Genomic DNA, 23,653 nt, shown 5'->3' with positions numbered 1-23,653 from the left:
TGTAAGATCTGGGGCTATACGACCACATTGGCTGGGACACAACCAAGTAGCAAAAAACGGCTGCATATCGCAACTTAATACAAGTGACTGGGGGGTCACGGGGCAACCAGCAAAAATCAAAGTGGTCCAACACTTTGTGACTTGCCTTTCCTGGTCCCTTTCGGCCATAAGATGCTGTGATATTTGGCCAAGCGACCCGTGTAGTACCAACCATAAGAAGCTTTACCCGGGGGGGGCGCCATCGGTGATCTGGGTGCTTCACGCTCTCCGGACTTTAGGGGGCAGGAGTCTGCTGGGGGTCCGGATGTAGCAGTGCATGGTATGGTGGGTGACAGGGCATGGCGGGGGCTCTGGGACCCCGCTGTCACCTCTATATGTCCTCACCACTTTGTCATTTATGAGAAATTACACGGATGCTGTTAGGTACAGGGGGCTACTGGAGGTCAGATGGCAACGAAAACGTGTGATCGCATCTGTATCAGAAGACAATGCCATATAGTGGTCGTGTATCATCACACTGCACGTCACTGCCATAATGAGAGTTGTAGTACACACAAGGGGCAGCTCTGCTGTAACTGCACACTTATCTATACATAGAACATTGTTATACCAGGCACAGAGCAATTCTCTACAGCAGCAACATGGGACCGTCCAGCCAGAGAAGGTGTTAAGGGATCAAGGATTCTAGCGCCCTCAACAAAGATGGCGGATTTGTACTTCCGTCCGCATGCAACATCCGGTCACGTGCTGATAACAGTGCTGGGGTCATGCTGCTGACAGCCGGGAGTCGGAAGCTGGTGGTCGACTGTGGGGGTTTAGCTGCCTGTGTCGGGAGGAGGCTGGGGTGGACATTACTGGGGGCGCACACAGAGAAGTGTCTCCTCCGTCCGCCATTACCTGTCCCCGGGCACCGCCAGGCTGCTGCGTGGAGAAGTCTCTGTACTGAGGGAGCTGCCCCCGGCGCCCAGTGTGTGGGGAAAGTGCTGACCTCCCATTACCAGCTGGTATACACCTGCAAGGTAGGTACAGAGCGCCCCCTGCAGAAAGGCGCCTGACGGACAGCGCCACCGCAAAATAATACCACACTATTATTTTAGGGGGTGCTCTCTGCATAATAAGTATAGGTTCACATTGCGTTAATGGGTGATCGCTAACGGACAGCGTTGCACGGCGAAAATGTCGCAATTAACGCCGTGCAACGGGTCCGTTAGCGCACCCATTGACAGCAATGTTAATTTCGCCAGCAGCGCATCACTAGCGCGTGCCTTTTTCGGCTCGCGCTAGCGATGTGCCGTTCTTCTGTGACGCACCTCGGACGCTGCTTGCAGCGTCCGCGGCGCGCCCGAGGTCCGTTCCTCGCTCTCGCAGATCGGGGATCTGCGAGAGCGGGGACATTAACGCGACCCCCAAACGCGATCCATAAAAATACATTGCATTAGCGCAATCCGCTAGCGCTAAACGGATTGCCCTAACGAAATGTGAACCTAGCCAAGAGTGCCAGAAGGGGAGAGCGCCCCCAATAATACCAGAATGCCCACAGGACAATGGGAGACGGGCAACACACCTCACTCCTCACAGGACGACGGCGGATAGACAGCACACCTCACAGGACGACGGCGGATAGACAGCACACCTCACCCCTCACAGGACGACGGCGGATAGACAACACACCTCACTCCTCACAGGACGACGGCGGATAGACAGCACACCTCACAGGACGACGGCGGATAGACAGCACACCTCACCCCTCACAGGACGACGGCGGATAGACAGCACACCTCACTCCTCACAGGACGACGGCAGATAGACAGCACACCTCACTCCTCACAGGACGACGGCGGATAGACAGCACACCTCACTCCTCACAGGACGACGGCGGATAGACAGCACACCTCACAGGACGACGGCGGATAGACAGCACACCTCGCCCCTCACAGGACGACGGCGGATAGACAGCACACCTCGCCCCTCACAGGACGACGGCGGATAGACAGCACACCTCGCCCCTCACAGGACGACGGCGGATAGACAGCACACCTCGCCCCTCACAGGACGACGGCGGATAGACAGCACACCTCGCCCCTCACAGGACGACGGCGGATAGACAGCACACCTCGCCCCTCACAGGACGACGGCGGATAGACAGCACACCTCACCCCTCACAGGACGACGGCGGATAGACAGCACACCTCACCCCTCACAGGACGACGGCGGATAGACAGCACACCTCACCCCTCACAGGACGACGGCGGATAGACAGCACACCTCACCCCTCACAGGACGACGGCGGATAGACAGCACACCTCACCCCTCACAGGACGACGGCGGATAGACAGCACACCTCACCCCTCACAGGACGACGGCGGATAGACAGCACACCTCACCCCTCCCAGGACGACGGCGGATAGACAGCACACCTCACCCCTCCCAGGACGACGGCGGATAGACAGCACACCTCACCCCTCCCAGGACGACGGCGGATAGACAGCACACCTCACCCCTCCCAGGACGACGGCGGATAGACAGCACACCTCACCCCTCCCAGGACGACGGCGGATAGACAGCACACCTCACCCCTCCCAGGACGACGGCGGATAGACAGCACACCTCACCCCTCCCAGGACGACGGCGGATAGACAGCACACCTCACCCCTCCCAGGACGACGGCGGATAGACAGCACACCTCACCCCTCCCAGGACGACGGCGGATAGACAGCACACCTCACCCCTCCCAGGACGACGGCGGATAGACAGCACACCTCACCCCTCCCAGGACGACGGCGGATAGACAGCACACCTCACCCCTCCCAGGACGACGGCGGATAGACAGCACACCTCACCCCTCACAGGACGACGGCGGATAGACAGCACACCTCACCCCTCACAGGACGACGGCGGATAGACAGCACACCTCACCCCTCACAGGACGACGGCGGATAGACAGCACACCTCACCCCTCACAGGACGATGGCGGATAGACAGCACACCTCACCCCTCACAGGACGATGGCAGACAGACAACGTGTCCCCCCTCAGGGCGATGGCGGATAAACAGTTCTCCGTTCTCCTCCCAAGAGAGTACGCCCCACACACCAGACAGTGCTTGAAGGACAGTGCGCTCCCTGCAATACAGATCTTGTCTGTTTATTATTTGTATTCAGGTTTGTTCAACAAGATCCACGAAAAAGATCTCAAAATCGGCGTATCGGAGCGGCGTGGTGATTGTGAGGTGCCCCGGCTGCCAGAACCACCACATCATCGCCGATAATCTAGGCTGGTTCTCCGACCTGGATGGGAAGAGGTAAGTTGTGCGGGGCCTCATATAACTGCACATAAAGAGGGTTCCCACCTAGGGTATTAGTCACGTTGCCCCCTATTATAGGGGTTTTCCCACTTTTAGAAGTGCGCACCCCAAATTATTGTTAGAGCTAATACTCTCCTCTTGCTGGGTCCAGCGCTGATTCTCCACCACTACTTCGGTCTCAGCCTTTTTGGCTGCGGTATTGATGATGCTGACCTGTAGCGAGTGACGTCTTTTGTTTTTTAAAGTGGAAACCCCCCATTGAAGCCTTATTTCCATGTCCGTGTATTAATTGTGCTGTGATAATGCACTGGATGTATCACAAAGGCCCTGTAAGTGGTGGTCCCAAAGATGAGAACCCAAGATGAAGTGACCCTGCTACCCTAATAAGCTACATCATGGCAGTATCTCTCCTCATAGGATGCACAGCTGTCCGTGGTTGTATGTAGCCCCCTCCAGTGAAGTCTTTGGGAGTAATGGACAGACAAAACCCTGCTGGAGGCCCGTGTCTTTGCCATCTTGCTGCTTCTTTGAAGCTTAGTTAAATGATTGGATTCATTAGGCTAGGTTCACATTGCGTTAGGGCAATCCGTTTAGCGCTAGCGGATTGCGCTAACGCAATGTATTTTTATGGATCGCGTTTGGGGGTCGCGTTAACGTCCCCGCTCTCGCAGATCCCCGATCTGCGAGAGCGGGGAACGGACCTCGGGCGCGCCGCGGACGCTGCAAGCAGCGTCCGAGGCGCGCTACAAAAGAACGGCACATCACTAGCGCGAGCCGAAAAAGGCACGCGCTAGTGATGCGCTGCTGGCGAAATTAACATTGCTGTCAATGGGTGCGCTAACGGACCCGTTGCACGGCGTTAATTGTGACATTTTCGCCGTGCAACGCTGTCCGTTAGCGATCACCCATTAACGCAATGTGAACCTAGCCTAAGGATCTGTGATTTTTATTTTTTTTATTTATTTATTTTTTTACTACATTCTGCAAAACTGTTGACCCTGCAATAATTTAATCAATGTAAGTCCCCTAAAATAAATTTAATAAGTTTAAATCGGCCCCTTTTTCACCATTCCAAAATGAATAAACTTATAAAATTCCATTTTTATTTATTTTTATTTTTTTCTACCTTTTCCCCACCCTTTTTTTTATTATTTTTTTTCTTGTTTTTCAGCAGATTCTGTGATAAAATAAATGATGTCATTGAAAGTTGCAGTTTCTCCTGCAAACTAACTGCCCTCATATGGATGTGTCTACAAAAAATATTAAAAAGTTACGGCTCTTGGAAGAAGGAGAGGAGAATATGAAAAATGTCTGGGTCCAATCTGTCACCCCTGGGACGTGTATGACCTGTTAATATGGGCATACAGGTTATAGAAATCTTACACTAGTTCTTCCTGTATGCCTCATAGCTGACGTCTTGTTGTGGAGAAATCCTCTTTTATTTCTGTTTGGTAATGATTTCTTCCATGTTCTCGGGTGTTCAGTGCCTGGAAGAAATCTGTGCCGCCTGTCTTCATCATCATACCACCCCCCCTGCCCTTCTCCCATCAGCGTCACTGGAGGCAAGAGATTTTCTTCCAGGCACCGCACTCCCCGGAGCCTGGAAGAAAATATTAGCATACAGGAATTAAATACAATGTCTCCACAGCAAGACTGCAAATATGAAGCAAGCAGGTAGGACTAGTGTAACATTTCTATTCCCTGTATGCCCATATTAATAGGTCACATACCTCCCTGGGGGTGACAGATTCCCTTTTAAAGTGTTAGGGTATGTGCACACGCTGCCGATTTTGCTGCGGATCCGCAGCGGATTTGACGCTGCGGATCCGCAGCGGATTTGACACTGCGGATCCGCAGCAGTTTTCCCTAAGTTTACAGTACCATGTAAACCCATGGGAAAAAAAACCCGCTGTGCACATGCTGCGGAAAAATCAGCGCGGAAATGCTGCGGAAAAATCAGCGCGGAAACGCTGCGGAAAAAAAGAAGTAGCATGTCACTTCTTTCTGAGGATTCCGCAGCGGTTTTCAACCTGCACCAATAGGAAAGTGCAGTTGAAAACCCGCAGAAGAAACCGCGTGAAAATCTGCAGTGAAAACCGCAGTGGTTTTGCACTGCGGATAAAATCCGCTGCGGAAAAATCCGCAGCAAAATCCGCAACGTGTGCACATACCCTTAGTATGTTCATTTGCAGACACTATATGGATATTTTCCATAGACAACAGCACTACCTAGAGGATAGAATGTGAAATGACTACTCCTAATATGCAAGACAGGGGTGCACAGACCACTGGATCATAACAAGTGCCACAGTAAAACTTAATATACATACACATGTGCCCTGAATATTGGAGCCCTTATTGCGTATGGTATAGGGGGAGGTTTCTTATGGTGTGATTTATATATTTTTTTTTAACTCGTATGTTAATATATATTCTTCATTCTGCACTGAAGGAATATTGAGGAAATCTTGGCAGCTAAAGGAGAGAAGGTTCGTCGGCTGGTGGGTGAAGAGGCGCTGGAAGTAGTGGCGGACGACGGTATAACAGGGGTTGACACGGGCCCACCGGAGGAGGAGGACAAATCGGCGTTTCCTGCTCCCTGCGAGAAGACAGTGACTTGAAAAGAAGGAGGCGGTGGACCTTTCTTTTTATATAGACACTCTTTAATAATGGTATCATAACAGAGAAGATATCGTATCTCTACCCATCATTCCTTATATTACTGTACAATGGAGAAGATACTGACATTCTGCAACATAAGACTACAAGCTGTTTTTGCCAGATACACTTTCTTGTAATTTTCCATCAGGACTCATGTTCTTACAATCCTGCCGCCCCCCCCCCCTACATCTCTGTATGAAGCTGGATTTTGAGAGGCGCTAGGGGTACCACGGGGGGGGGGGGCGCTGTAATATGTGTGTGTGTCTCTATATATACATACAGTACTTTGCAAACACTTTTAGGCAGGTGTGGGGGAAAAAAGGCTGGAAAGTAAGAATCGTTTCAAAATAGAAGTGTTAATAGTTAATTTTTATCAATTAGCAAAATGCAAAGTGAATGAACAAAAGAAATCTAAATCCTATCAATATTTTGGTGACCACCTGTCTGTTCATCACTTCTTCTCACTCACTTGTGCACAATTTTTGAAGCAACTCTGCAGGAGGTTGTTCCAAACATCTTGGGAGAACTGACCACAGATCATCTGTGGATGTCACTTACTTGCGTAAATCCTTCTGTGTCTTCATGTGATCCCAGACAGACTGGATGATGTAAGATCAAAGATCTGAGGGGCCGGATCATCACTTCCATGACCCTTTGTTCTTAATGAACAGTGGCTGTGACATCACCTATTGTGAATGCTGGATCCTGTATTATCTACAGTATAAAGAAGTGTAGGGCAGCACGGTGGCCCAGTGGTTAGCAGTACAGCCTTGCAGCGCTGGGGTCCTGGGTTCAAATCCCACCAAGGACAACATCTGCAGGGAGTTTGGATGTTCTCCCTGTGTTTGCGTGGGTTTCCTCCGGTTTCCGCCCACATTCCAAAGACATACTAATAGGGAAATTAGATTTATGGTGGTGCTATATAAATAAAGAATAATTTTGGAGCCAATAATTTTCTAGCATCGGTGAGGTGTCAGACTGCAAATTTATTCCACAGCAGAACCCAAACATCCAGCCAATGTCATCATGGAGCCCTGATCTCACATCATCCAGTCTGTCTGGACTCGCATTAAGAGACAGAAGGATTTGCAACAAGTTTCGTACACAGAAGATCTGGGGTCAGTTCTCCAAGATGTTTGAAACACCTTCTGCCGAGTCCCTTCAAAAACTGTCCTCAAGTCTACCTAGAAGAAATAACACTTCCTCTTTAGTTTGGAAAGCATTTTTACTTTGCAGCATTTTTTTTACAACTGTCTAAAGTTTTTTTTACCGTACTATATACATACATTTATTATAATTGCCTTTAATGACCTGTAATAAAAGGTTGATTATGCAAATAAAGGTTTTTTGTTTTTTTTTACAGGATGGTAATTACCTAGTGTCTCTTCCTGGCTGTTAAAGGGGTGTACAGTCAGGAAATGTTATAATAACCTTTCCATGTGATAGGTCGCCAATATCGGAATGGTGCCGTCAGAGCTCATGCACCCTCACTCAAAAGCTGTGGCCACAGACCCGTACATGGAATGGGATGTCCTATCCCATGGATAAGTTATCTATATGTTCTATTCTAGACAACTACTTTAAGGCTGTGTGCACACGTAGCAGATTTTTCGAGTTTTTTTCGCTATAAAAATGCTATAAAACCGCAAAAAAACGCTCACATTAAGCATCCTATTTAATAGAATGCAATCCGCATTTTTTGTGCACATGCTGCATTGTTTTCCTGAGCGGAATCGCATTCCAGAAAAAAACGCAGCATGTTCATAAAATTTGCAGAATCGCGGGGATTCCGCACACCTAGGAATGAATTGATCTGCTTACTTCCCGCATGGGGCTATGCCCACCATGTGGGAAGTAAGCAGATCATGTGCGGTTGGTACCCAGGGTGGAGGAGAGGAGACTCTCCTCCATGGACTGGGCACCATATAATTGGTAAAAAAAAAAAAGAATTAAAATAAAAAATCGTGATATGCTCACCTTCGATGGCCCCCGGAGTCTTCCCGCCTCTCAGCGGTGCACGTGGCCGTTTCCATTCCTATAGATGCTGTGTGTGAAGGACCTGCGATGACGTCGCGGTCACGTGACCGCGACATCATCGAAGGTCCTTCACACACAGCATCTATAGGAACGGAAGCCGCTGAGGAGATCGGCTGTCTGCGGAAGGTGAGAATAACAAATTTTTTTTTTTTTTTTTTTAATTTTTTTTTATTTTTAACATTCTATCTTTTACTATTGATGCTGCATCAATAGCAAAAAGTTGGTCACACTTGTCAAGCACTATGTTTGACAAGCGTGACCAACCTGTCAATCAGTTTTATAAGCGATGCTACAGATCGCTTGCAAAACGCTAGCCAATTCCGCATGCGATATACCCGCGGCAGGAGCTGCAGAATTGAAGCAGAAATTTCCGCAGCAATTCTGCAACATGTGCACTTAGCCTAAAAGGGTTGTTCACATCCTGGGATATTTTTTTTTTTTTTTTTTTTTTTTTTGGTGGGTTAAAACAATTTTTGTCATTGGGTTTCTATTAAAAAAAAAAAAAAAAAAGTCCCGTTTTGCCTTGTCTAACCTCTTTGTTGCGCTGTCTGTTGTAGGCTGCAGATACGATTTCCTGGGATTCAGTCAGTGAGCTCATCTGTGACTGGGAGTTTATAAGGCTATGTGCACACGTTGCGGATTCGTGTGTGGATTTTTCCGCACTGCTTTTGCAAAATCCGCAGGTAAAATGCACTTTGGATTTACTGCGGATTTCCTGCAGTTTTTGTGCGGATTCCACCTGCAGATTCCAATTGAGGAGCAGGTGTAAACTGCTGCGGAAGAATTGACATGCTGCGGGAAATACAACGCAGCGTTTCCGCACGGTATTTTCTGCAGCATGTGCACTGCGGATTTTGTTTTCGATAGGTTTGCATGGTGCTGTACAACGCATGGGAAAACTGCTGCCAATCTGCTGTGGATCCGCAGCAAAATCCGTAACGTATGCACATAGCCTAACTCTTCAGACTTTTTCTTAGCTCATTCCATGAAATTTAAATATGCAGGAAAACAAAAAGCCTGTAGAAGCCAAACGGTGGAAAATATTCAATGACATCCAATTGTAAAAATAATTTTTTGTACGCTAAAATACATGCAGTAAAAAAAAAGTCTGCAAAAGTGGACGAAACCTTTTTTATGTGGCAGTATGAGGAAGGCGAGGGCTCTGTTCGCATCATAATTTACTTGTGGTGTATCTATAAAGACTCCATTCATACAACGGAGACCAAAATGGTGTCCTTTGTCAGTCCAGTTACCTTTTTTTTCCCACTTTCTTTTTCACATGTTACATAACTATATTATTTCAACTCTTGTGAGACAGATTGCCACTAACATTACTGGGGGGAAAAAAATGTTCCAGATAAAATTGGAAAAAACTTTAATGAAAACATTAAAAACATAATAATCCAATGCTCCATACAGACAACACCATAACCTTAGTGAGTGTGGCTACGCGTTTCGACCGAAAAGGTCTTTGTCAAAGCTCCACTACTAAGATCCCAATAGATACTAACATTACTCCCCTTCTGGCCTTTAAAACAAGAAAAGAAACCCCAGGCACAGTGGACTATCATAAAATACAGACAAGAAATATTCAAATAAAATTGCCTTTATTAACTAGACTGTGGCAAACAGTAGTACTGCATAAAAACATGTGCACATATCTGTCTATTATATGGATTCAATTTAATAAATGGCAGACCAAAAAATTGAAAAAACATAAAAGGTATTTTTGGTTACTGATCACAATATAAAAACAACTATTAAAAAATGTATATGTGATCACATAGAACAACTCCCCCCCCCAAAAAAAATATAAAGTATAAGTGGACAAATACATGAAAAATATAAGTAAGCAAGAGTGGAGAAAAAGAGGTGAAGCAATTACATAAAAATGAAATTAAATCAACCAAAATAAAAAATGTCTGTCTGTCTGTGGAAGCAACACTGTTTGACAATCAATTTCACATGCTGTTGTGCAAATGGAATAAACAACAGATGGAAATTATTGGCAATTATCAAGACTAACTCAACAATGGAGTGGTTCAGCAGGTGGGGACCACAGACCACATCTCAGTACCAATGCTTTCTGGCTGATGGTCACTTTTGAATGTTGGTTGTGCTTTCACACTCGTGGTAGCATGGGACGGACTCTACAACCCACACAAGTGGCTCAGGTAGTGCAGCTCATCCAGGATGGCACATCAATGCGAGCTGTGGCAAGAAGGTTTGCTGTGTCTGTCAGCGTAGTGTCCAGAGGCTGGAGGCGCTACCAGGAGACAGGGCAGTACACCAGGAGATGTGGAGGGGGCCGTAAGAGGGCAACAACCCAGCAGCAGCAGGACCGCTACCTCAGCCTTTGTGCAAGGAGGAACAGGAGGAGCACTGCTAGAGCCCTGCAAAATGACCTCCAGAGGCCACAAATGTGCATGTGTCTGCGTAAACGGTTAGAAACCGACTCCATGAGGATAGTTTGGGTGTCTGACGTCCACAGATGAGGGTTGTGCTCACAGCCCAACACCGTGCAGGACGCTTGACATTTGCCACAGAACACCAGAATTGGCAAATTCGCCACTGGCGCCCTGTGCTCTTCACAGATGAAAGCAGGTTCACACTGAGCACATGTGACAGAGTCTGGAGACACCATGGAGAACGATCTGCTGCCTGCAACATCCTTCAGCATGACTGGTTTGGCAGTGGGTCAGTAATGGGGTGGGGTGGCATTTCTTTGGAGGGACGCACAGCCCTCCATCTGCTCACCAGAGGTAGCCTGACTGCTATTAGGTACCGAGAGGAGATCCTCAGACCCCTTGTGAGACCATATGCTGGTGCGGTTGGCCCTGGGTTCCTCCTAATGCAGGACAGTGCCAGATCTCATGTGGCTGGAGTGTGTCAGCAGTTCCTGCAAGAGTAAGGCATTGAAGCTATGGACTGGCCCGCCCGTTCCCGAGACTTGAATCCGGTTGAACACATCTGGGACGTCATGTCTTGCACCATCCACCAATGTTACGTTGCACCACACACTGTCCAGGAGTTGGCGGATGCTTTAGTCCAGGTCTGGGAGGAGATCCGTCAGGAGACCATCCGCCGCCTCATCAGGAGCATGCCCAGACGTTGTAGAGAGGTCATACAGGCACGTGAAGGCCACACACAGTATGGACATCATTTCTTGTCTTGAGGCATTTCCACTGAAGTTGGATCAGCCCGTAACTTCATTTTCCACTTTGATTTTGAGCACCATTCCAACTCCAGTCCTCCGTGGGATATCAGTTGTGATTTACGTTGATCATTTTTAGGTTTTATTGTTCTCAAAACATTCCGCTATGTAATGAATAAAGATTTACAACTGGAATATTTCATTCAGTGATATCTAGGAAGTGGAATTTTAGTGTTCCATTTATTTTTTTTGAGCAGTGTGTGTGTGTGTGTGTGTGTGTGTGTGTGTGTGTGTGTGTGTGTGTGTGTGTGTGTGTGTATATGTATATATATATGTGTATATATATGTACTGTATATATATATGTATATATATATGTGTATATATATATATACTAGATGGCAGTCCGATTCTAAAGAATCGGGAGTCTAGAATCCATATATACTTTATTTATTCAAATGTAAGAATAATACAATTAATAAATAATAGTAAGAAAGAACAAAAAATGTCTGCACTCACCAGCTCTTGACAATTCTTGTTATTTAAGGTACAGTTACACAGGATCCATGAACATGCTTATGAGGGGAGTGATGAAAGACATCAGACAACAACTTTGCGTGTTGTGGCAAATGCCACAACAACGGTTCTTTGCTTAAGAACAATAATGTAAATAATAAATAATATGTATCAATAACTATGTATATTGGTATGTTCTATGACATTTTAAAATATTTCATTATTATGTGGAAAAGCTCTTAGTACCCATACTGGCGCATACTTGTGTGCCCATCAGGTATTTTCACAGTAAAATTTTCACAGGTGGGGCCCCTCGTCCTCCGATTTGGTGGGCGGGGACCCTCGGCCTCCGATTTGGTGGGCGGGGACCCTCAGCCTCCAATTTGGTGGGCGGGGACCCTCGGCCTCCGATTTGGTGGGCGGGGACCCTCGGCCTCCGATTTGGTGGGTGGGGACCCTCGGCCTCCGATTTGGTGGGCGGGGCCCCTCGGTCTCCGATGTGGTGGGCGGGGCCCCTCGGCCTCCGATTTGGTGGTCGGGGACCCTCGGCCTCCGCTTTGGTGGGCGGGGCCCCTCGGCCTCCGATGTGGTGTGCAGGGACCCTCGTCCTCCGATTTGGTGGGCGGGGACCCTCGGCCTCCGATTTGGTGGGCGGGGACCCTCAGCCTCCAATTTGGTGGGCGGGGACCCTCGGCCTCCGATTTGGTGGGCGGGGACCCTCGGCCTCCGATTTGGTGGGCGGGGACCCTCGGCCTCCGATTTGGTGGGCGGAGACCCTCGGCCTCCGATGTGGTGGGCGGGGCCCCTCGGCCTCCGCTTTGGTGGGCGGGGACCCCCGGCCTCCGATTTGGTGGGCGGGGACCCTCGGCCTCCGATTTGGTGGGCGGGGACCCTTCGGCCTCCGATTTGGTGGTCGGGGACCCTCGGCCTCCGCTTTGGTGGGCGGGGCCCCTCAGCCTCCGATTTGGTGGGCGGGGTCCCTCTGCCTCCGATTTGGTGTGCGGGGACCCTCGGCCTCCGATTTGGTGGGCGGGGACCCTCGGCCTCCGATTTGGTGGGCGGGGACCCTCGGCCTCCGATTTGGTGGGCGGGGACCCTCGGCCTCCGATTTGGTGGGCGGGGACCCTCGGCCTCCGCTTTGGTGGGTGGGGCCCGTCGGCCTCCGATTTGGTGGGCGGGGACCCTCGGCCTCCGATTTGGTGGGCGGGGACCCTCGGCCTCCGATTTGGTGGGCGGGGACCCTCGGCCTCCGATGTGGTGGTCGGGGCCCCTCGGCCTCCGCTTTGGTGGGCGGGGCCGGGCCCCTCGGCCTCCGCTTTGGTGGGCGGGGCCGCTCGGCCTTCGATTTCGTGGGCGGGGCTCCTCGGCCTCCGATTTGGTTGGCGGGGCCCCTCGGCCTCCGATTTGGTTGGCGGGGCCCCTCGGCCTCCGATTTGGTGTGTGCTCTGCCTGGGGCCACTGTGCTCTGCCTGGGGCCCCATATGCTGCCTGGGGCCCCTGTGCTCTGCCTGGGGCCCCTGTGCTCTGCCTGGGGCCCCATGTTCTGCCTGGGGCCCCTGTGCTCTGCCTGGGGCCACTGTGCTCTGCCTGGGGCCCCATGTTCTGCCTGGGGCCACTGTGCTCTGCCTGGGGCCCCTGTGCTCTGCCTGGGACCACTGTGCTCTGCCTGGGGCCCCATATGCTGCCTGGGGCCCCTGTGCTCTGCCTGGGGCCACTGTGCTCTGCCTGGGGCCCCATATGCTGCCTGGGGCCACTGCTCTGCCTGGGGCCCCATATGCTGCCTGGGGCCCCTGTGCTCTGCCTGGAGCCCCATATGCTGCCTGGGGCCCCTGTGCTCTGCCTGTGGCCCCTGTGCTCTGCCTGGGGCCCCATGTTCTGCCTGGGGCCCCTGTGCTCTGCCTGGGGCCACTGTGCTCTGCCTGGGGCCCCATATGCTGCCTGGGGCCCCTGTGCTCTGCCTGGGGCCCCATATGCTGCCTGGGGCCCCTGTGCTCTGCCTGGGGCCCCTGTGCTCTGCCTGGGGCCCCATATGCTGCCTGGGGCTCCTGTGCTCTGCCTGGGGCCCCTGTGCTCTGCCTGGGGCCCCATGTTCTGCCTGGGTCCCCTGTGCTCTGCCTGGGGCCACTGTGCTCTGCCTGGGGCCCCATATGCTGCCTGGGGCCCCTGTGCTCTGCCTGGGGCCCCATATGCTGCCTGGGGCCCCTGTGCTCTGCCTGGGGCCACTGTGCTCTGCCTGGGGCCCCATAGGCTGCCTGGGGCCCCTGTGCTCTGCCTGGGACCACTGTGCTCTGCCTGGGGCCCCATATGCTGCCTGGGGCCCCTGTGCTCTGCCTGGGGCCACTGTGCTCTGCCTGGGGCCCCACATGCTGCCTGGGGCCCCTGTGCTCTGCCTGGGTGTAGGACACTGGTGACGTCACTTATCTCCGGACATTATCTCCGGACATTAGCTCCGGACATTATCTCCGGACATTAGCTCCGGACAAAGCCACGGAAGTTGGCACAAATTGCAGGAAGTAGTATTCTAGGCAATTATATATTAGATTTTAATGTTATCAGTGTTTACCTTTGAACGTTTATATTGTATTGTCCTGTCACCAGCCATGTGTACGATTATCGGCCGAAAGCCTCTCTGGAACCAATAATCACCCCATGTAAAGGTATCTTTATAAGTTAAAGATTCAGAATACTATGACTTTAATCATATCCTGAACAGTCAAGTTTTTTATGAACCGTTAAGGTTTTCTGGTTGAAGTAAAAAAAACTCTGAGTGTTTACAGTTTGAAACCATAAAATGTTGAAAAATTATGTCATTCTTGAGTATATCACTCAATGGTGCTCATAAACGTGTCAAATTTGATCTATAATATACTTTAATATACGTTACTTTAATCTTTAATATACTTAAGAACAGGGCCCCAGACATCACACAGGGGGTCTGAAACACCGCACAGTGGTCCAAAATATCGCTGTGCTCTGCCTGGGGCCCCATATGCTGCCTGGGGCCCCTGTGCTCTGCCTGGGGCCCCATATGCTGCCTGGGGCCCCTGTGCTCTGCCTGGGGCCCCTGTGCTCTGCCTGGGGCCCCATGTTCTGCCTGGGGCCCCTGTGCTCTGCCTGGGGCCACTGTGCTCTGCCTGGGGCCCCATATGCTGCCTTGGGCCCCTGTGCTCTGCCTGGGGCCCCATATGCTGCCTGGGGCCCCTGTGCTCTGCCTGGGGCCCCATAGGCTGCCTGGGGCCCCTGTGCTCTACCTGGGACCACTGTGCTCTGCCTGGGGCCCCATATGCTGCCTGGGGCCCCTGTGCTCTGCCTGGGGCCCCTGTGCTCTGCCTGGGGCCTCATGTTCTGCCTGGGGCCACTGAGCTCTGCCTGGGGCCCCATAGGCTGCCTGGGGCCCCTGTGCTCTGCCTGGGGCCCCATATGCTGCCTGGGGCCCCTGTGCTCTGCCTGGGGCCACTGTGCTCTGCCTGGGGCCCCATATGCTGCCTGGGGCCCCTGTGCTCTGCCTGGGGCCCCATATGCTGCCTGGGGCCCCTGTGCTCTTGCTGGGGCCCCTGTGCTCTGCCTGGGGCCCCATGTTCTGCCTGGGGCCCCTGTGCTCTGCCTGGGGCCACTGTGCTCTGCCTGGGGCCCCATGTTCTGCCTGGGGCCACTGTGCTCTGCATGGGGCCCCATAAGCTGCCTGGGGCCCCTGTGCTCTGCCTGGGACCACTGTGCTCTGCCTGGGGCCCCATATGCTGCCTGGGGCCCCTGTGCTCTGCCTGGGGCCACTGTGCTCTGCCTGGGGCCCCATATGCTGCCTGGGGCCACTGTGCTCTGCCTGGGGCCCCATATGCTGCCTGGGGCCCCTGTGCTCTGCCTGGGGCCCCATATGCTGCCTAGGGCCCCTGTGCTCTGCCTGGGGCCCCATGTTGTGCCTGGGGCCCCTGTGCTCTGCCTGGGGCCACTGTGCTCTGCCTGGGGCCCCATATGCTGCCTGGGGCCCCTGTGCTCTGCCTGGGGCCCCATATGCTGCCTGGGGCCCCTGTGCTCTGCCTGGGGCCCCATATGCTGCCTGGGCCCCCTGTGCTCTGCCTGGGGCCACTGTGCTCTGCCTGGGGCCCCATAGGCTGCCTGGGGCCCCTGTGCTCTGCCTGGGACCACTGTGCTCTGCCTGGGGCCCCATATGCTGCCTGGGGCCCCTGTGCTCTGCCTGGGGCCACTGTGCTCTGCCTGGGGCCCCATATGCTGCCTGGGGCCCCTGTGCTCTGCCTGTGGCCCCATATGCTGCCTGGGGCCCCTGTGCTCTGCCTGGGGCCCCATATGCTGCCTGGGGCCCCTGTGCTCTGCCTGGGACCACTGTGCTCTGCCTGGGGCCCCATATGCTGCCTGGGGCCCCTGTGCTCTGCCTGGGGCCACTGTGCTCTGCCTGGGGCCCCATATGCTGCCTGGGGCCCCTGTGCTCTGCCTGGGTGTAGGACACTGGTGACGTCACTTAGCTCCGGACATTAGCTCCGGACATTAGCTCCGGACATTAGCTCCGGACAAAGCCACGGAAGTTGGCACAAATTGCAGGAAGTAGTATTCTAGGCAATTATATATTAGATGGGCATTTCCTGAAGGAAATACATGGTGCTTGAACAGCGCTACCAGCTTTACAGCAGCACTTTTCACACACGGGACTGGGGGGCGCGCTTACTTTTGCACCCGGGGCCGGGGGCGCGCTTACTTTTGCAACCGGGGGCGCACTTACTTTTGCACCCGGAGGCGCACTTACTTTTGCACCCGGGGGCGCACTTACTTTTGCACCCGGGGGCGCACTTACTTTTGCACCCGGGGGCGCACTTACTTTTGCACCCGGGGGCGCACTTACTTTTGCACCCGGGGGTGCACTTACTTTTGCACCCGGGGGCGCACTTACTTTTGGGGCCGCACTTACTTTTGGTGGGCGGGGCTCCTCGGCCTCCGATTTGGTTGGTGGGGCCCCTCGTCCTCCGATTTGGTGGGTGGGGACCCTCGGCCTCTGATTTGGTGGGCGGGGACCGGCCTCTGATTTGGTGGGCGGGGACCCTCGGCCTCTGATTTGGTGGGCGGGGACCCTCGACCTCCGATTTGGTGGGCGGGGACCCTCGGCCTCCGCTTTGGTGGGCGGGGCCCCTCGGCCTCCGATTTGGTGAGCGGGGTCCCTCTGCCTCCGATTTGGTGGGCGGGGACCCTCGGCCTCCGCTTTGGTTGGCGGGGCCCCACGGCCTCCGATTTGGTGGGCGGGGTCCCTCTGCCTCCGCTTTGGTGGGCGGGGCCGCTCGGCCTTCGATTTGGTGGGCGGGGCTCCTCGGCCTCCGATTTGGTTGGTGGGGCCCCTCGGCCTCCGATTTGGTGGGCGGGGCCCCTTATCCTCCGATTTGGTGGGCGGGGACCCTCGGCCTCCGATTTGGTGGGCGGGGCCCCTCGGCCTCTGATTTGGTGGGCGGGGCCCCTCGGCCTCCGATTTGGTTGGCGGGGCCCCTCGGCCTCCGATTTGGTGGGCAGGGACCCTCAACCTCCAATTTGGTGGGCGGGGCCCCTTATCCTCCGATTTGGTGGGCGGGGACCCTCGGCCTCCAATTTGGTGGGCGGCGCCCCTCGGCCTCCGATTTGGTGGGCGGGGCCCCTCGGCCTCCGATTTGGTTGGCGGGGCCCCTCGGCCTCCAATTTGGTGGGCGGGGACCCTCGGCCTCCGATTTGGTGGGCGGGGCCCCTCGGCCTCCGATTTGGTGGGCGGGGACCCTCGGCCTCCGATTTGGTGGGCGGGGACCCTCGGCCTCCGATTTGGTGGGCGGGGACCCTCGGCCTCCGATTTGGTGGGCGGGGACCCTCGGCCTCCGATTTGGTGGGCGGGGACCCTCGGCCTCCGATTTGGTGGGCGGGGCCCCTCGGCCTCCGATTTGGTGGGCGGGCCCCTCGGCCTCCGCTTTGGTGGGCGGGGCTCCTCGGCCTTCGATTTAGTGGGCGGGGCTCCTCGGCCTCCGATTTGGTTGGCGGGGCCCCTCGGCCTCCGATTTGGTTGGCGGGGCCCCTCGGCCTCCGATTTGGTGGGCGGGACTCTCGGCCTCCGATTTGGTGGGCGGGGACCCTCGGCCTCCGATTTGGTGGGCGGGGACCCTCGGCCTCCGATTTGGTGGGCGGGGACCCTCGGCCTCCGATTTGGTGGGCGGGGCCCCTCGGCCTCCGATTTGGTGGGCGGGCCCCTCGGCCTCCGCTCTGGTGGGCGGGGCTCCTCGGCCTTCGATTTGGTGGGCGGGGCTCCTCGGCCTCCGATTTGGTTGGCGGGGCCCCTCGGCCTCCGATTTGGTTGGCGGGGCCCCTCGGCCTCCGATTTGGTGGGCGGGACTCTCGGCCTCCGATTTGGTGGGCGGGGACCCTCGGCCTCCGATTTGGTGGGCGGGGACCCTCGGCCTCCGATTTGGTGGGCGGGGACCCTCGGCCTCTGATTTGGTGGTCGGGGACCCTCGGCCTCCGATTTGGTGGGCGGGGTCCCTCGGTCTCCGATTTGGTGGGCGGGGTCCCTCTGCCTCCGATTTGGTGGGCGGGGCCCCTCGGCCTCCGCTTTGGTGGGCGGGGCCCCTCGGCCTCCGATTTGGTTGGTGTGGAGACCCTCGGCCTCCGATTTGGTGGGCGGGGACCCTCGGCCTCCGATTTGGTGGGCGGGGACCCTCGGCCTCCGATTTGGTGGGCGGGGCCCATCGGCTCCGATGTGGTGGGCGGGGCCCCTCGGCCTCCGATGTGGTGGGCGGGGACCCCCGGCCTCCGATTTGGTGGGCGGGGCCCCTCGGCCTCCGATTTGGTGGGCGGGGACCCTCGGCCTCCGATTTGGTGGGCGGGGACCCTCGGCCTCCGATTTGGTGGGCGGGGACCCTCGGCCTCCGATTTGGTGGGCGGGGACCCTCGGCCTCCGATTTGGTTGGCGGGGACCCTCGGCCTCCGATTTGGTGGGCGGGGCCCCTCGGCCTCCGATTTGGTTGGCGGGGCCCTTCGGCCTCCAATTTGGTGGGCAGGGACCCTCGGCCTCCGATTTGGTGGGCGGGGCCCCTCGGCCTCCGATTTGGTTGGTGGGGCCCCTCGGCCTCCGATTTGGTGGGCGGGGACCCTCGGCCTCCGATTTGGTGGGCGGGGACCCTCGGCCTCCGATTTGGTGGGCGGGGACCCTCGGCCTCCGATTTGGTGGGCGGGGACCCTCGGCCTCCGATTTGGTGGGTGGGGACCCTCGGCCTCCGATTTGGTGGGCGGGGCCCCTCGGCCTCCGATGTGGTGGGCGGGGCAGGGCCCCTCGGCCTCCGCTTTGGTAGGCGGGGCCGCTCGGCCTTCGATTTGGTGGGTGGGGCTCCTCGGCCTCCCATTTGGTTGGCGGGGCCCCTCGGCCTCCGATTTGGTTGGCGGGGCCCCTCAGCTTCCGATTTGGTGGGCGGGGACTCTCGGCCTCCGATTTGGTGGGCGGGGACCCTCGGCCTCCGATTTGGTGGGCGGGGACCCTCGGCCTCCGATTTGGTGGGCAGGGACACTCGGCCTCCGATTTGGTGGTCGGGGACCCTCGGCCTCCGATTTGGTGGGCGGGGTCCCTCTGCCTCCGATTTGGTGTGCGGGGACCCTCGGCCTCCGATTTGGTGGGCGGGGCCCCTCGGCCTCCGATTTGGTGGGCGGGGACCCTCGGCCTCCGATTTGGTTGGTGTGGACCCTCGGCCTCCGATTTGGTGGGCGGGGCCCCTCGGCCTCCGATTTGGTGGGCGGGGACCCTCGGCCTCCGATTTGGTGGGCGGGGACCCTCGGCCTCCGATTTGGTGGGCGGGGCCCATCGGCCTCCGATGTGGTGGGCGGGGCCCCTCGGCCTCCGATTTGGTGGGCGGGGACCCCCGGCGTCCGATTTGGTGGGCGGGGCCCCTCGGCCTCCGATTTGGTGGGCAGAGACCCTCGGCCTCCGATTTGGTAGGCGGGGACCCTCGGCCTCCAATTTGGTGGGCGGGGACCCTCGGCCTCCGATTTGGTGGGCGGGGACCCTCGGCCTTCGATTTGGTGGGCGGGGACCCTCGGCCTCCGATTTGGTGGGCGGGGCCCCTCGGCCTCCGATGTGGTGGGCGGGGCCCCTCGGCCTCCGATGTGGTGGTCGGGGCCCCTCGGCCTCCGCTTTGGTGGGCGGGGCCGGGCCCCTCGGCCTCCGCTTTGGTGGGCGGGGCCGCTCGGCCTTCGATTTGTTGGGCGGGGCTCCTCGGCCTCCGATTTGGTTGGCGGGGCCCCTCGGCCTCCGATTTGGTTGGCGGGGCCCCTTATCCTCCGATTTGGTGGATGGGGACTCTCAGCCTCCGATTTGGTGGGCGGGGACCCTCGGCCTCCGATTTGGTGGGCAGGGCCCCTCGGCCTCCGATTTGGTTGGCGGGGCCCCTCGGCCTCCGATTTGGTGGGCGGGGACCCTCGGCCTCCGATTTGGTGGGCGGGGCCCCTCGGCCTCCGATTTGGTTGGTGGGGCCCCTCGGCCTCCGATTTGGTGGGCGGGGACCCTCGGCCTCCAATTTGGTGGGCGGGGACCCTCGGCCTCCGATTTGGTGGGCGGGGACCCTCGGCCTCCGATTTGGTGGGCGGGGACCCTCGGCCTCCGATGTGGTGGGCGGGGCCCCTCGGCCTCCGCTTTGGTGGGCGGGGCCAGGCCCCTCGGCCTCCGCTTTGGTGGGCGGGGCCGTTCGGCCTTCGATTTGGTGGGCGGGGCTCCTCGGCCTCCGATTTGGTTGGCGAAGCCCCTCGGCCTCCGATTTGGTTGGCGGGGCCCCTCGGCCTCCGATTTGGTGGGCGGGGACTCTCGGCCTCCGATTTGGTCGGCGGGGACCCTCGGCCTCCGATTTGGTGGGCGGGGACCCTCGGCCTCCGATTTGGTGGGCGGGGACCCTCGGACTCCGATTTGGTGGTCGGGGACCCTCGGCCTCCGCTTTGGTGGGCGGGGCCCCTCGGCCTCCGATTTGGTGGGCGGGGCCCCTCTGCCTCCGATTTGGTGTGCGGGGACCCTCGGCCTCCGATTTGGTGGGCGGGGACCCTCGGCCTCCGCTTTGGTGGGTGGGGCCCGTCGGCCTCCGATTTGGTGGGCGGGGCCCCTCGGCCTCCGATTTGGTGGGCGGGGCCCCTCTGCCTCCGATTTGGTGGGCGGGGACCCTCGGCCTCCGATTTGGTGGGCGGGGACCCTCGGCCTCCGCTTTGGTGGGTGGGGCCCGTCGGCCTCCGATTTGGTGGGCGGGGCCCCTCGGCCTCCGATTTGGATGGTGTGGACCCTCGGCCTCCGATTTGGTGGGCGGGGACCCTCGGCCTCCGATTTGGTGGGCGGGGACCCTCGGCCTCCGATTTGGTGGGCGGGGCCCCTCGGCCTCCGATGTGGTGGGCGGGGCCCCTCGGCCTCCGATTTGGAGGGCGGGGACCCCCGGCCTCCGATTTGGTGGGCGGGGCCCCTCGGCCTCCGATTTGGTGGGCGGGGACCCTCGGCCTCCGATTTGGTGGGCGGGGCCCCTCGGCCTCCGATTTGGTGGGCGGGGACCCTCGGCCTCCGATTTGGTGGGCGGGGACCCTCGGCCTCCGATTTGGTGGGCGGGGCCCCTCGGCCTCCGATGTGGTGGTCGGGGCCCCTCAGCCTCCGTTTTGGTGGACGGGGTCGGGCCCCTCGGCCTCCGCTTTGGTGGGCGGGGCCGCTCGGCCTTCGATTTGGTGGGCGGGGCTCCTCGGCCTCCGATTTGGTTGGCGGGGCCCCTCGGCCTCCGATTTGGTTGGCGGGGCCCCTCGGCCTCCGATTTGGTGTGTGCTCTGCCTGGGGCCACTGTGCTCTGCCTGGGGCCCCATATGCTGCCTGGGGCCCCTGTGCTCTGCCTGGGGCCCCATATGCTGCCTGGGGCCCCTGTGCTCTGCCTGGGGCCCCTGTGCTCTGCCTGGGGCCCCATGTTCTGCCTGGGGCCCCTGTGCTCTGCCTGGGTGTAGGACACAGGTGACGTCACTTATCTCCGGACATTAGCTCCGGACATTAGCTCCGGACATTATCTCCGGACATTAGCTCCGGACAAAGCCACGGAAGTTGGCACAAATTGCAGGAAGTAGTATTCTAGGCAATTATATATTAGATATTATACACACACACAGTACAGACCAAAAGTTTGGACACACCTTCTCGTTTAAAGATTTTTCTGTATTTTCATGACTATGAAAATTGTACATTCATACTAAAGGCATCAAAACTATGAATTAACACATGTAGAATTATATACTTAACAAAAAAAGTGTGAAACAACTGAAATTATGTCTTATATTCTAGGTTCTTCAAAGTAGCCACCTTTTGCATTGATGACTGCTTTGCACACTCTTGGCATTCTCTTGATGAGCTTCAAGAGGTAGTCACCGGGAATGGTCTTCCAACAAACTTGAAGGAGTTCCCATGGATGCTTAGCACTTGTTGGCCCTTTTGCCTTCACTCTGCGGTCCAGCTCACCCCAAACCATCTCGATTGGGTTCAGGCCTGGTGACTGTGGAGGCCAGGTCATCTGGCGTAGCACCCCATCACTCTCCTTCTTGGTCAAATAGCCTTTACACAGCCTGGAGGTGTGTTTGGGGTCATTGTCCTATTGAAAAATAAATGATGCTCCAACTAAATGTAAACCGGATGGAATAGCATAGCGCTGCAAGATGCTGTGGTAGCCATGCTGGTTCAGTATGCCTTTAATTTTGAATAAATCCCCAACAGTGCCACCAGCAAAGCACCCCCACACCATCACACCTTCTCCATACTTCACGGTGGGAACCAGGCATGTAGAGTCCATCCGTTCACCTCTTCTGCGTCGCACAAAGACACGGTGGTTGGAACCAAAGATCTCAAATTTGGACTCATCAGACCAAAGCACAGATCTCCACTGGTCTGATGTCCATTCCTTGTGTTCTTTAGCCCAAGCAAGTCTCTTCTGCTTGTTGCCTGTTTTTAGCAGTGGTTTCCTAGCAGCTATTTCTCCATCGCCACATTGGGGGACACAGGACCGTGGGTGTATGCTGCTGCCACTAGGAGGCTGACACTAAGTAAATACAAAAAGGGTTAGCTCCTCCTCTGCAGTATACACCGCCCACTGGCTCTGGATAATACCAGTTCTTGCTTAGGCTGGGTTCACACTGCGTTAGTGTGACCCGTTTAACGGACTACGTTACATCGCGGCATAACGCGGTGTAACGTAGTCCGTTAACGCAGCCATTGAATGCAATGGCGGACGCATCGCTAGCGCACGCCCACAATGGGCGTACGCTAGCGATGTGCCATCATTGAGTGACGGACCCTGAGACGCGGGTTGCATCGTTTCCGGGTCCGTCACTGCTAGCGCAGATAGAGCTAGCAGAGCTCTATCTGCACTAGCGGGATGCAAACGCTGGCACTTGCGCTAGCATCAGCCCGTTAGCGTATGTGCTGAACGGGCTGCTGCTAACGCAGTGTGACCGTAGGAGGCACAATGCGTCTTTTTTTTTTTTTTTTTTCCAGACGTTCTTATTTTAATTTTTCACTTTGCGCAAGAAGATGAAGGGGGCGACGAACCCTTTTAAGGGGGCCGATCTCCCCCGCAACATCAACAAGGCGAGTACCCTTTCCTGTGACGTGGGATGTTCAGCCGTGGACTAGCCCTGTGAAATCCTAGGGGAGCGAACCCTTAGGATACACAGAGGCCACCTTCCCATGAGCACAGTCTGGCCGCCCTCCCTCTGCACTACCACTGTAGAACAGCGGTGCTGCAAGGAGTTTCCCAGTCCCTCTGCACCTCCTCATCAAGAGGGCGGTGGATCGAGGTTGACAGCACTTCTCCTCATACCTCGCCCGAAGAGGACCTAAGCGGTGAGTCTAGCAGGACTGGGGGGGGATGCTCCCGAGCGCACAGCGGGCTCGGCCGCATCTTGCAGCCGGGCACCGCTAATTTAGTCCCCGGCTTCGGCCTCAGCTAGGCTGTGTTCCGCCCACAGCGTGCATCAAGCGCGGC

The 23,653-nt window shown here is 56.3% G+C and overlaps 1 protein-coding gene across 1 annotated transcript; it reads left to right on the top strand.

Annotated features, from left to right (window-relative positions):
- The first annotated feature begins 701 nt into the window (after positions 1 to 701).
- Positions 702 to 7,299, top strand: DNLZ (DNL-type zinc finger). Its single transcript, XM_077284472.1, has 3 exons — positions 702 to 1,019; positions 3,161 to 3,300; positions 5,756 to 7,299. The coding sequence occupies exons 1-3, from the start codon at positions 768 to 770 to the stop codon at positions 5,922 to 5,924; spliced, it is 561 nt and encodes a 186-aa protein (XP_077140587.1). The 5' UTR covers positions 702 to 767; the 3' UTR covers positions 5,925 to 7,299.
- Positions 7,300 to 23,653: the final 16,354 nt, after the last annotated feature.

The sequence above is a fragment of the Ranitomeya variabilis genome, chromosome 2, assembly GCF_051348905.1.
Source record: "Ranitomeya variabilis isolate aRanVar5 chromosome 2, aRanVar5.hap1, whole genome shotgun sequence".
In the NCBI taxonomy this organism is placed as follows: Eukaryota; Metazoa; Chordata; class Amphibia; order Anura; family Dendrobatidae; genus Ranitomeya; species Ranitomeya variabilis.
This window is presented reverse-complemented; position numbering and strand designations above follow the sequence as displayed.